The 14724-nt window shown below is 42.6% G+C and overlaps 1 protein-coding gene across 1 annotated transcript in view; it reads left to right on the plus strand.

Annotated features, from left to right (window-relative positions):
- SPA17 (sperm autoantigenic protein 17) overlaps nucleotides 1-14724 on the plus strand; it is a 125533-nt gene that overhangs the window by 10811 nt on the left and 99998 nt on the right. The window contains exons 2-3 of the mRNA XM_077457774.1: nucleotides 2926-3104; nucleotides 5485-5555. Coding sequence (XP_077313900.1) covers nucleotides 2951-3104; nucleotides 5485-5555 — 225 coding nt within the window. The 5' untranslated portion in view covers nucleotides 2926-2950. The remainder of the gene's footprint in view (nucleotides 1-2925; nucleotides 3105-5484; nucleotides 5556-14724) is intronic.

The following is a 14724-nucleotide window of genomic DNA, read 5'->3' on the forward strand; positions in this document are numbered from 1 at the left end:
CCTTGTCATTTTACCACTTAAATTCAACCAATGACCATATGCATTATTGGTGAAATTTCCCTTCACGTCTGATTGAAAAGATCACCCCACACACTGTACAATTTTCACATGATAGTAATCTGACAATGGGCTGATGTGCTGGTACCTGGGAACGTGTAGTACACATTATGCCAGCAGAGGGCACTGTATAACTAATTTTGGCTCAGTGCATACCACATATAACATGGATATCCGCAGTATAAGATCTCCTGAGTGAGGATCCAGGAATAGGTCCCATTTTGTAGATTTTACATGAGGAATATTGCAAAATGTTTAGTATTTTCTCTGCAGCCTCCAGTATGATAATAACCATGTTAAAGCAGGATAACACACACGTTGTACATCAGTTGTGCAGCATATGAACCCAATACAGAAAATTATTTTTATTTTATTTTTATTTTATGCTGCTATTGCTGAGCCATCAGCAGTTGAAAATCATCAGTTTTTGCACCTTTCATCTAAATCCTTAACTCTATAGGTGCATGGCATAATCCGCGTCCATTGATGAATGGAATCTGACCTCCAGTCTTGCACAGTTGTACAAGAGCCAGCCCACTGCTTGTGTCAGGACTAAGAGCTCTTGGGAAGAGTACAGAGGCAGTGTGCTGGGGTGGGTTCAGGATTTATGTACAGCATCCTGCCAGCCTTGCCCACCAGCCATGATTTGCCCGCATTGCATAGAGACGCACAGAGACCCGGTGATGACTTCACTGGGACTAAGGCTCCATTCACACTTGTATGACTCTAATGCCATGTACACACGCCTGGACTTTCCAGCAGACTTGGTTACATAGTTAGGTTGAATAAAGACACCAGTCCATCCAATTCAACCTGAGTGAGTGTCCACAGACTATGATATATATCTGAAAATCGATAAATCTTGATGTACTGACGGCCTATCTGTATAAATACCACCAAATGACCCCTTTTTGGAAAGTAGACAGTCCGAGGTATTTAGTAAGAGGCATGGCATTTTTTTTTGAAGTTGTCATTTTTTTGCCCACATTTTTTGGAAAATGTATTTTTTCTTTTACATACTATAACCAGTGCAGTACAGCATTATCATATAAGGGGTGTGGTGGTAATCAGGGACACAGGCTGATGACAGTACAAAGAAAAATCTATTTTTACATTTCTTTTTTTATTATTCAATTTTTATATATATATATATATATATATATATATATATATATATATATATATATATATAGATATATATAGATATAGATATAGATATATATATATATATATATATATATATATATATATATATATATTTATATTTATTTTTTTAACACACTATGACAAGCAATATAATGTTACCATAGCAATATTGTACTACTGTGGGGAAGTAATCAGGATTTTTGTTTTTACACATTTTGTTTGTTTATAGCAGTGCATTACATTGATATAAGCAAGCATTTTACTGAATGAAACTGAAACTGATTAATTCAGGCTCTTTTGTTGTGATTTGTCAGAGCTAATCACATGGTACAGATGGGCTGTGATTGGCCCTGTCTGTACTATGTGGTCACACTGACCAATCACAGCTAGCAACACAGATCTATCCAATGGATGGCATGAAAGGAAGCCATCCATTGTATACAACTGTCATGTGACCTGCTGTGATTGGTCATGGCGGTCACATGGTACCAGCAACGAGCTGATAGGGTTGAAGTCGGCGCAGCGCTGCGCTAATCACAGGCAGTGAGACATTGCCCGATCTCTGCAGCCGCACATCGGGGTAATGTCTCACTGCCTGTGATTAGCGCAGCGCTGCACCTACTTCCTGGCGGGCTCTGCACGTGGACCATGCGAACACGCCGAAGCTCATCCCTACTGATCGGTCATCGGTGGTGTCCTGTGGACATGGCCGGTGACCAATTGCTTTGCTGCTCGGCCTGCGATCGGCGCATCCTAACAGGACATTATATGATATCCAATCAGGATAACAAAACCATCGTCCAGCCATCATTCTGCTATTGGCTGGGTGGGAACTGGAGAAGATTGAAAATGTCTCTAGAAATGAAATGAACAATTAAAGCTGATAGAAGATTGCAGTGATTGAATTTACATAGACTGACAGAGGTTTAGGTGTTGAGTTGACCTCATTTTGCACTTTATAAAATTCTTCTTGCACAGTTGTATGGGCCCCTTCCTTGTACCAAAATGACTTACTTCCTGGTGGACATCCAGCGTCATCTAGCCCTTAGATTTCAGTTCTTTCAGTCATGAAGACTGAGAGGTCTTGATAGAGTTGCTAAGGCAGGGTGCTGTGATGTTTTCAGGAGGGGTGACCACATTTCCAAACTGCCATTCAGGGCCACCCCCCCAAAAAAAATTCAACCTGTGCTGTAACGAATCACAGCACAGTGATTGGACACAAGAGGCGGGATTTATAATTTCTCCAATCACAAGCAGGGGATGGGGATTGTGCTCCTCCAGACATTCCCGGCCAGGACAAGTACTGTCAGAGAGTACAGTGGCGGCATTTTTGGGGGGCATCAGATTGGCGTGGGGGGGGGAGGGTGGCTGTGTCAGTGTCATTCTGTATTGTCCTGGAATGAAGATGCCCGGGACTGACCTGCAAAATTCGGGACTGTCCCGGACAATCTGGGACATTTGGTCAACCTAGTATGCACAGCGCCCTGCTGACCTATTCCATCAGCCATGATCTGCCTGCATTGCATAGAGAAGCACAGAAACCCACTGATGACATCACTGGGACTAAAAGAAGGTTTGTAATGGAAAAGTTAGATTTACAAATATTATTGTTGGAGGGGAGAAGGAACCAGGGAAGATATAAGCAGGTTCATTTAGCTCTATAATGAAGTGTACTTTCCATTGTGAGGTGTCTATCAGTAACCTGTTATTACACGTCTGCAGGAGCGCACTCCACAACACCCGGAACATGGCCATTCCTTTTTCCAACACAAATTACCGCATCCCTCGAGGGTTTGCCAGTCTCCTGGAAGGGCTCACCAGAGAGGTCTTACGGGAGCAGCCGAAGGATATCCCGCTATTTGCCTCCAAATACTTTTCAGACCTTCTGCAAAACAGGGAAGGTGAGCAGTTACCTGGTATCATCGTCACACTTAAATTGGTATTAAACCCAAAACCAAAAATGTAATATAGCAGCTTACCAATCATTAGATGTGATGGCTGCATTAGCTTTCTTTTTTAGTTGCCACCTGGTAATCTGGCCAGTAACACACCTCCTGTATTAGAGTGCCCCCACTCTGGATGAAGAAGCACAGGGGGCACCTTTGGATAGCAGCATTGTCAGTCTGGGGGGGGGGGGGGAGTGTTAGATGTGTTAGCAGATTTAAACAAAATAAAGCCAAACTCCAGCTAATGCATTATAAGCAGTTACAGCAAACAGTTTATTTATTTTTTCTTTTGAGATAAAGGATGTACATCAATAAATAAAAGCTGATCATCGTAATCATCCATATCAGTAGTAAATGGTTTGTCTCAACCCTGTAACTGCTGCATCGGCAGGACAGCTTGTTCTGATGTAAAAAAAACAAAAAACAAAAAAAAACAGGCTTGCTGGCTGGATCAGTAGGTGAAAATAAAAGAAAGAAAGCCTATTAAAGAAAACAAATGCAGCCATCACATCTAAGCCCCTGTACACACGGTCGGAGATTTCGACAACCAAATCCGACGGATTTTGTCCGTCGGATCTTGTCCGAAACTGTTGCATACACACGGTAGGACAAAGTTATCGAAAAATCAGATCTTTCAGAACGTGATGACGTAATTTCATTACGATGGGACTACGTTCAGGCTAGTAGCCAAAAGCTTTGATGTAGGAATTTGATCTGAGCATGCGTGGCACTTGGTCCGATCAAAATTCTCTACACATGATCGGAGTATGTCCGATCGAACCAGTTTGTCCGAAAATATTTCCAACAAGTTGGAAAATTGGGTCCGATGGATATTCCTACGGAATCAGTCCGATGCAGACCACACACAGTCGGATTATCCGACAAACCGTTCCGATAGGACACATTCCGACGGATTCTCCGACCGTGTGTACAAGGGCTAAGAATTGATAAACCCAAAGGCAAGCATGCATTTTGCAGCTTAATACTGTTTTAACATTGAATTAGTTATTGAAGAGAACCTGTACTCTCAGGTCTTAATATAAAGCCATGCTGAAACTGAAGAGTAACATCAAGGGATGAAATACTTTTCCTGGAGAACATGCTGCTCAGGTCGTCCCTTGAGTTGATACAAATAAAAAGCCTGCATGTAAAAATGGAGGCTTATGCTTGCCTTACCTGTGTTTTTAAACTCCATGGACGCTGCAGATATATTCTATATTCCTGGCTATGTGGAATTCCTGCTCCCCCCACTGCACGCTGTGGTTCCTCCCATAAGCTTGTATATCACTGCAAGGCATAGGAGCGGAAAGGAGGAACTAGAGTGTGCAGCAGGGGAGAGCAGGGATTTCACACATTGGGAAGGGTTGAATTTCTGCAGCAGTCGGAGATTAGAAAAGCAGCAAGGTTTGAAGGCGGGACCATCAAAAAAGGTAGGTATAGAGGCTCTTCATTTACATGCAGCCTTTATTCTAGTCATAGGTGTGTGCAAGGGGTGTGCAGGGTATCCCAAATCACCTTATGTGTGTTAGAATAAGCACCCCCCGCAGCACTGCCAGTGTTCTTTCAAGAAAGTTCCCCCTGGCGGATAAGGACCCCCTGTACTGCGCAGGCGCAGCGCTTGCGCAGTACTAAGCACAATGAAGTCTCCGAAAATAGCCGAAGCTGAACACAATGGGTCAGCTGTACATGGCGCCTGTAACAGGGCCGCTCGCCACACTTTGGGCACGGCCTTGCTGCAAGACACTGGCTTCCCTCCTCTCCTGCCTGCTGCTGCAGACCCACACGGGGGATATTCAGGATGGAGAGCAGAGGGGGGCAAAAATGACCCCTTCATTTCTGAATTATCACAGTGAGTGATCGGTACTGACTACTCACTGTGTTCATTCATAACTGTGTTTACTAAGCTTAAGATTATAAATGAACATGAAGGCTGTACAGAGCTCTTCCTGTTCATTCATTCTGTGCACCCGAGGCTACAGAAAGGAAAAGTGAGACTTTAGGGGTCTATTTGGATACCTCGTATTTTACCAAAGCCTCAAAGTAGCAGTGAAAAAAATTTAAAATAAAAATATAAAAAAATAAGGGTCATTCACATTGGTTCTGTGTATATGTGTATATACTGTATATACACTCACACACGTGTGTTTGAGCTTTGGGCTGGACATCCTATTGTAATAGGCTGCACATGCCTATGATTCTAGTATTGACTGAATGGCCCCTGGAGCAGCATGTTCTCCAGGAAAGGGAAGTATATAACACCTTCCTTTACATTTGGGCTTTATTTTTCTATCAGGCCTGTTGTGACAGGGTCACTTTAACTGATTTGTCTTTACAGCGATGGGCTTCGATCCAGCCGAATGGAGTGCGTCTTTGGAGGACAGGTTCTACAATAATCACTCTTTCCAGGTAAGCTGTTAAGTGAGGCTACATTTGAACGGGTGTTTTACAACTGTGCATAAACCAGCAGCAAGAATCTACTAATGGCCCGTACACACGATCTGAAAATCGGACGACAGATCGTTCGACTTTTTTCGCTTAATAGCCACAGAAATTGAATAAGTTACTAAAGTCACGAAAATTCTCGTATGACAGAAAAAAAAAATCGGAAGTGATGTCATGTGTTGTAATGTATTTGTATTGTATTTTCGGACAACAACGAAAATCGTACGATCTGGTATCCTATGAGGAAAATTTTCATGCTTGTCCGATCTAATATCGGATGAATTGTCGTGATCGGCTCTCGAAAAGCTCTGTACTAACGATCCGATTAACATACGATCGCGTTGAAAGCGGTATTTTTTATCCGATTTTCGGATCGTGTGTAGTCCTTCTGCTGTTTTTGACACCGGCCAGCGGCTAGCTGTGGTCACCAAGTACATTCATTGTCTAAGGACACAGATATTCCTGGCTGTTCACACAGCCAGCAATTACCTGAAATGATCGTTGCTGGATGCACTTTGTGTGCAAAACGCCCATGTGAATGTACAGTGCATCCGGAAAGTATTTACAGCACTTCTTTTTCCACATTTTGCTATGTTACAGCCTTACTCCAAAATTGATTAAATTCATTATTTTCCTCAAAGTTCTACAAACAATACCCCATAATAACAAAGTGAAAGAAGTTTGTTTGAAATCTTTGCAAGTTTATTAAAAATAAAGAAGGAAAAAAAATTACATGTGCATAAGTATTCACAGCCTTAGCTCAATACTTTGTTGAATCACCTTGGCACCAATTACAGCCTCAAGTCTTGCAGTATGATGCTACAAGCTTGGCACACCTATTTTTGGGCCATTTCTCCCATTCTTCTTTGTAGGACCTCTCAAGCTCTTTCAGGTTGGATGGGGAACGTCTGTGCACAGCCATTTGGCTGGGCCTCTCAAGGACATTCACAAAGTTGTCTCATAGCCACTCCTTTGTTATCTTGGCTGTGTGCTTAGGGTTGTGGTCCTGTTGGAAGACAAGCCTTCGCCCCATTCTGAGGTTCAGAGTGATCTGGAGTAAGATTTCATCAAGGATGTCTCTGCTGCATTCATCTTTCCCTCGATCCTGACTAGTCTCCCAGTTCCTGCCACAGAAAAACATCTGCACTGCATGATGCCGCCACCACCATGCTTCACTATAGGGATGGTATTAGCCAGGTGATGAGCGGTGCCTGGTTTCCTCCAGACATGATGCTTGCCATTCAGGCCAAAGAGTTCAGTCTTTGTTTCATCAGACCAGAGACTTTTATTTATGAGAGTATTTGCTGAGAGTCTTTTTAGGTGACTTTTGGCAAACTCCAGGCGGGCTGTCATGTGCCTTTTACTGAGGAGTGGCTTCTGTCTGGCCACTCTCAATTTTTTACAAATAAATCAGATCAGCTGGAGTGATCTGACCATGGCGCATGCGCACATCACAGAAGGCATTTTTCCAGGGGAGAGGGAATTTCACAGACATAATTGAAAGCTATTCACAGAGGGAAGGGGGACACCGTAGTTGTTACATTATGCCTCGTTGTTGCAGGGCGGGTTTTGTCTGTGTTGCAACCCACCCTTCGACACAGGCAACAGGCGCTGATCAAGACACTAAAGCCGTCGTGCAACATTGAAAGTCGACCTTGAGCAGACTGAAACCCCGTCCCACAACAGCAAGGCACAATACGAGAACTACAATGTCCCTCTGCTCTGTGAATAGCTTTTAATAGTGTCCGTGACATTTTCTCTACCGTCGAAAAATGCCTCCTCTGATGTGCGCATGCGCCATGGTCACATCACTCCAACTGATCCCCAAATCAGCTGTATCCTTGCTCCGTCCTGCGCATGCGCAGGCACTTTTCGCCGGAGGGCACGTATCGATAGAACACCGGCACTGGGGAGCTTCAGTTTATTGAGGGAACCATGAATGCCAACATGTACTGTGACATACTGAAGCAGAGCACGATCCCCTCCCTTTGGAGACTGGGCTGCAGGGCCTTGCTAAAGAAGCTGAGGATAAAGATGATGGACTGGCCAAGATGTCTCCAGACCTAAACCCCATTGAGCATCTGTGGGGAATCCTCAAATGGAAAGTGGAGGAGCGCAAGCTGTCTAACATCCACCAGCTTGGTTATGTCGTCATGTAGGAATGGAAGAGGACTCCAGTGGCAACCTGTGAAGCTCTAGTGAACTCCATGCCCAAGAGGGTTAAGGTAGTGCTGGAAAATAATGGTGGCCACACTAAATATTGACACTTTGGGCCCGATTTGGACATTTTCACTTAGGGGTGTCCTCACTTTTGTTGCCAATAGTTTATACATTAATGGCTGCGTGTTGAGTTATTTTAAGGGGACAACACTGTGTTTACTATGCTTCAGATTGTGAATGAACAGGAAGCCGCTCAGCACAGAGCACTTTCGATTCATTCACTGCCCCTTGCAGCTAAGGCTGCAGAGAAAGACCTGTGTGTTTGAGCTTTGGGGTGCACACCCTAATGCACACCTATGCTCACTACTTTACATTGTAGTAAAGTGTAATTTCTTCAGTGTTGTCACATGAAAAGATATAATAAAATATTCACAAAAATGTGAGGGGTGTACTCACTTTAGTGAGATACTGTAGTTTGAGCTATTTTGCAAAGAAGAATGGGCAAAAATTACACTGTCTAGATGTGCAAAGCTGGTAGAGACATCCCCAAAAAGACTTGCAGCTGTAATTGCAGCAAAAGGTGGCTGAATACAAATTCACCCCGCACTTTACACATATTTATTTGTAAAAAAATTTAAAGACCATTTATCAATTTCCTTCTACTTCACAATTATGTGCCACTTTGTGTTGATCTAACACAAAAATCACAATAAAATACATTTGGAAAATTTCAAGGGGTATGAATACTTTTTTAAGGCACTGAATAGCAAGGGTACTATTCCATACTAGTCCAATCAATTTGTTTTTATCTACAGGTGTCATTTATACTGCATAGGCAGTTTTTGTGGTAAAGGTGAACTATGACTTTAAGCTCAAGCTTTTTTGTTCTTAAACTTATTGAGCAGTTACCAAGTTTTTAGTATGGTATTGATTTTGCATGTTCTCTCAATTGCTTTGAATTGAAAAGAAAGAAAGCAGACCCTTATTGTTCATGTATTTCCTACTGAGTTCAAAGTAGAAAAGTGCAAAGAAAATTCAAAAGGAATAAACAAAGGTGTGTGTGTGTGTATATATGTGTGTATATGTATGTATGCGTGTGTGTATATATATATACACACACACACACACACACACACACACACACACACACACACACACACACACACACACACACACACACACACACACACTAGATTACCAAAAGTATTGGGACACCCCCTTTACACACACAAATTTTAATGGCATCCCAGTCTAAGCCCTTGTACACAAGGTCGGAGATTCCGATGGAATGTGTCCGATCGGAGCGTTTTGTCGGATATTCCAACTGTGTATGGTCTGCATCGGACTGTTTCCATCGGAATATCCGTCGGACCAAATTTTCCAACTTGCCGGAAATATTTTCCGACAAAATGCTCCGATCGGACATACTCCGATCATGTGTAGAGAATTCCGATCAGACAAAGTGCCACGCATGCTCAGATCAAATTCCTACATCAAAGCTATTGGCTACTAGCGTGAACATAGTCCAGTCGTAACAAAATTAAGTCATCACTTTCTGAAAGATCGGATTTTCCGACAACTTTGTCCGACCGCGTGTATGCAACAGTTTCGGACAAGATCCGTCGGACAAAATCCGACGTTCAAAATCCGACGGATTTGGTTGTCGGAATCTCCGACTGTGTGTACAAGGGCTAAGGCCTCATACACACGGTCTGATCCTTGGACGACCGAGCGCATGTGCAGAATTTTGTGTAGCATACTAACATTCTGCAAATTGTCGTTTGACAAACCCAAACGTAGTGACGTACTACGAGAGTATAAAGAGGAAGTTCATTTCTCAAGCGCTGCCCTTTGGGCCCCTTCTGCTAATTTTGTGTTAATAGATGTTTGATGAGCGTTGATTCACGATTTTCAGATCGTATTAAACAAAAGCCATTTAAAATACATTTGGCATAACTATATCAGTATCACCAGCAAAGCGGCTTCATTATTATCCCATTAAAGAAGATGAGAAGGTGCGCTGTATTTCGAGATTTCATCAATTGTCGGGTCACGAATGTTAATACTAGATTACGAACGGTAGATTGCAAGACCGAACTCTTCCCAGTCATTCCTTGATTCCGAGCATGCGTGTTTGTACTTTACACTTTTGTGTGACCATTTCTTTACTGACCATCTGAAAATCAGACGTTGAGTTCATATCCACCAAAAATGTTATAGTCTGCACATCCAGCTTTTGTCTGACCAAAATGTCAAATCGGCTGTCGAAAGCACCGTACTAATGATTCGAAAATTCTCCCATCTGATTTTTGTATCGTGTGTACGAGGCCTAAGATCCCATACACACTATTAGATTTTCTGCAGATTTTTGTCTTCAGATTTACCAAAACCATATGATATGATAATGAGGTCAAACCTTAAAGCCCCGTACACACGAGAGGACTTATGTCCGACAGACTTCCGAAGGAGTCCTGCCGGAGTTCTGCCGGAGTTCCGACAGAGTTCTGACGGACTTTTCGACTGAGCGGACTTGGCCACACACAATCACACCAAACTCCGACAGGTTCGAACGTGATGACGTACGACTGGACTCAAATAAGGAAGTTCATAGCCAGTAGCCAATAGCTGCCCTAGGGTCGGTTTTAGTCCGTCGGAATAGCATACACACGAGCAAATTTTTCGAAGGGACCGGGTCCGGCGGAGTTCCGTCGGAAAAATTTGAAGCATGTTCCATTTTCTAGAGTCCGTCAGACTTTTGCGAATCAAAAGTCCGTTGCAGCCCACACACAATCGAATAGTCTGACGGAATCATTCCGTCGGACTTTGGATGTTGAAAAGTCCGCTTGTGTGTACGCGGCATAAGAGTTTCAATTTGTATGGAATCAGGCAGGCCCTTGCACTACATTGTTTTGGTAAATCTGAAGACAAAAATCTGCAGAAAATCTATTATTGTGTATGGGGGTCTTAGTCTGTAGGGTTTGTTATTGAATTGGCCCACCCTTCCCAGCTCTAACAGCTTCAACTCTTCTGGGAAGGCTGTCCACAAGGTTTAGGAGTGTGTTTATGGCAATGTTTGAGTATTCTTCCAGAAGCGCATTTGTGAGGTCAGGCACTGGTGTGGACGAGAAGGCCTGGCTCACAGTCTCTGCTCTAATTCATCCTAAAGGTGTTCTATCGGGTTGAGGTCAGGACTCTGTGAAGGCCAGTCAAGTTCCTCCACCCCAAACTTGCTCATCCATGTCTTTATGGACCTTGCTTTGTGCATTGGTCCAAATCATTTGGTGAAGGGGGATTATGGTGTGGGGTTGTTTTTCAGGGGTTGGGCTTGGCTCCTTAGTTCCAGTGAAGGGAACTCTATGACATCAGCACGCCAAGACAGTTTGGACAATTTCATGCTCCCAACTTTGTGGGAACAATTCAAAATATACAATCCGAGGAACACTGCGCTGCCTGAAAAATTTCAAATAGATGAAGTTAATCAGCTAACACAACAAACAGATACATTTGTTTCTAAAGGTAAATTAGTATATAAGGTGTAGTGCTAAATATGATAGTCTGGCTGGAGAGTGCCAAGACCACCTAACTTGCAAAGTGCAAAGTAATATTTATATAATAAAATTAGTGACATATGCTGGAATGGTATCAAATATGAAAGATACAAAAAATAGTATAATATCAAATTTAAAGCGGGATTCCACCCTAAAGTGGAACCTCCGCTGATCGGATCCCTCCCCCCTCCGGTGTCACAATTGACACCTTTCAGGGGGGAGGGGGGTGGAGATACCTGTCAAAGACAGGTATTTTCACCCACTTCCGGGCATAGACTCCCACGGGAGTCTACGCCATTTCCTGCCCTGCCGCGCTGTCTGCTGGGACACACACGGGTCCCAGTGACAGCACGGAGATTTCCTATTGTGCGGCGCCGCTCGCGCATGCGCAGTAGGGAACCGGGAAGTGAAGACGATTCGCTTTACTTCCTGATTCCCTCTACTCGAATGGCGGCAGCAGCAGCCGAGGCCCGAGCGGTCGATCGGCCTCGGCTGCCGGCATCGCTGGAACCCGGGACAGGTGAGTGTCCATTTATTAAAAGTCAGCAGCTGTAGTATTTATAGCTGCTGACTTTTAATATTTTTTTTTTGGGCGGAATCCCTCTTTAAAGATACAAAAGATGTGGCCAGTGCAAGAAATAACAAAAATAGTATCAAATTTAAAAGTTACAAAGAGTGTGACCAGTGCAAAAATTATCATCTTACATATATAAACATACAATAGGCTAGTAGTGACCTTACACAAAAAAACAAATTATTGCAACATAAATGAATATAAAACAAAACATGCAAAAAAGTCTTTAAGTGGAATCACCTTATATACTAATTTAACTTTGTGGGAATAGTTTCATGATAGCCCCTTCCTGTTCCAACATGACTGTGCACTAGTGCACAAAGCAAGGTCCATAAAGACGGGGATGAGTAAGTTTGGGTTGGAGGAACTTGACTGGCCTGCAGAGAGTCCTGACATCAACCCAACAGAACACCGTTGGGACGCAGTCACGGAGACTGCGAGCCAGTCCTTCTTGTAAAACATCAGCGCCTGACCTCATAATTGATCTTCTAGAAGAATGGTCAAACATTCCCATAGACACACTCCTAAACCTTGTGAAAAGCCTTCCTAGAAGAGTTAAAGCAGGTATAGCTGCAAAGGGTGGACCAACTCAATATTGAACCCTTTGGATGAAGACGGAGATGCCATTAAAGTTCATGAGCTTGTAAAGGCAGGTGTCTCAATACTTTTGGCAATATAGTGTATATTCTAGACACAAGGAAGATCTAGAAATAACTACTTAAGATGTAAGAAAACCAATCTATCAATAACTCAGTAATGAGTCATATCTGTATAATAACTCATAATAAAAGACTTCATACACAATATACATCAAAACACATGGCGAAGTGTCCATGACAGAACATATAATTAAAACTTGTGCATGATAAAAAAAGTACGTTTCAAAAAACATATATAGTCCACTTGTGAGATCTTGAAAATAAGTAAAAATCCATGTGCAAAAGTCACAAACCACCTTGAAATCAGATGTGCCAGCTCCGTTACCAAATGCCAATGATCTCCAAATTTTAACAGATCGACAGCGCAGAAACCATCCAATCAAGGGCCACCAAACAAAATACCGCAGACTCCAGAGTTTCCTGGTCCTCCACAGGTTATTCAAAGACCAATCCTCAGAATTAGGAATAAATGGAGGAAAAGAGCAAAGAACCATAGAGTAGTATTAGTATAGAGTAGTATTACTTAAAACCACATAATTTATTAAAAACTAATACACTCACAACAAATATAAAAGCATCTCATATGCAAAAAACACCACACCAGAGAACATCAGCAGGTGTATAACATCATGAGCCACTGGCCTTTCCCTATGCGCGTTTCGTCTACACAACGGACGTGTCGATTTTTAGGGGATAGAAGAAAGGATGCCATTGGGATATCTTACACATTTTATATATCTTTTAGTTAACAATAAATGAAATTTAGCTGGGATTGACTAAAAAAACTAACAGGAAGTGATGCAGCTGCGTTGCCCAGTGCAGTCCCAACACAAAATAAAGGCAATTTGCTTTGTTTCCTATGGTGTCAGTCCACACTACTGAGTTGTTCATGCAGTACTTTGTTTAGGCGCAGCAGGCTGAGGCAGAAACGACAGCATCCTGACACTGTGTGAATAGAACCTAATGAAATGTCACTTGTGACATTTCAATAAAGTTCCAACAAACAAAAGAAAACAGTATGATGCGCCGAGATTGCCAGCAGTTGTGCATTCAGCATGGCTTCTCATGTGAATCAGCCCTTATCCCACTATGGCTTCCTCAGGGGGAGCAGCCTTACTACGAGAGTCAGAGACATAAAAGAGCACACTGACTACATGTTTGTCATTTTTATTTTGAGTACTCATGGGGATCAATATGAATAAAACCTTTGCTCTATAGAGGTAGAAAGCACGCAGCCAGGAGTTTCCGGCACACTGAATATTATCTACCAATACGAATGTATTTCTTGTTACTGAGAGGTACCCTTTATGATCTAGCCCAGCAAAGTCCCCATTACATTGCTATAAATCTAGTTAAATCATGGGAAAGAAAAGACTTTGTATAGACGAAGGGGGTGACTCATCCAGCAAAGAGGAATGGCACTTCACGTTTCCTGATGGAATGAAAATTTATGAACACATTGAATATTTTGTTGTGTTCGGAGCCCAAGCAGAACTCTGACATATGTCAGGCTGCGAGCAGCCTCCCTCCCACCCTCAATCACAGCGGGGAGACACTTTATATCCAACGCCGCTACTGCAATATGACAAGGAAACCAGAAGAAAGATTTCTCTAAAGACATCACATTGATTCCAGAAATAATTAGTAACTCTTACTGTGCCGGGTGTAAGGAGGAAGACAAGCGGAAACATCTGCTCTTAGGCAGAACGCCAATCTAACTGACTGTATATGAGGTTCAAGTTTTTTCCATAAACTGAAAACTTAATTTTATGTAGTGTGTAAAAGTATCTGAATAAGGCTCATCCAAAAAAATTTTTTTTTTGGAAAGATCAAAAGGTTCAGTCCAATATGCCATCTCCTCTGCTGTCTGTGACCCTGGCGGGGACCCCCACCCCATCCCCTGGGATGTACTATGGCAGCCAGAGCCTGTCTTGGGCAGAGTTTCCAGGTTCTTCCATGATGCTAGTGTCACGAGGCCCCTGCTTCATTCTTTATTACTGGTATTTATATAGTACTAACAAATTACTCAGTGCTGTACAGTGAGGGAAAAAAATATTTGATCCCCTGCTGATGTTGTATGTTAGCCCATTGACAAAGAAATGGTCAGTCTATAATTTTAATGGTAGGTTTATTTTAACATTGGGAGACAAAATAACAAAAATATCCAAAAAAAATCACATTTCAAAAAAGTT

Source organism: Lithobates pipiens, unplaced genomic scaffold (assembly GCF_037356315.1).
Source record: "Lithobates pipiens isolate NorthernLeopardFrog02 unplaced genomic scaffold, aLitPip1_a1.2 Scaffold_27, whole genome shotgun sequence".
NCBI lineage: Eukaryota > Metazoa > Chordata > Amphibia > Anura > Ranidae > Lithobates > Lithobates pipiens.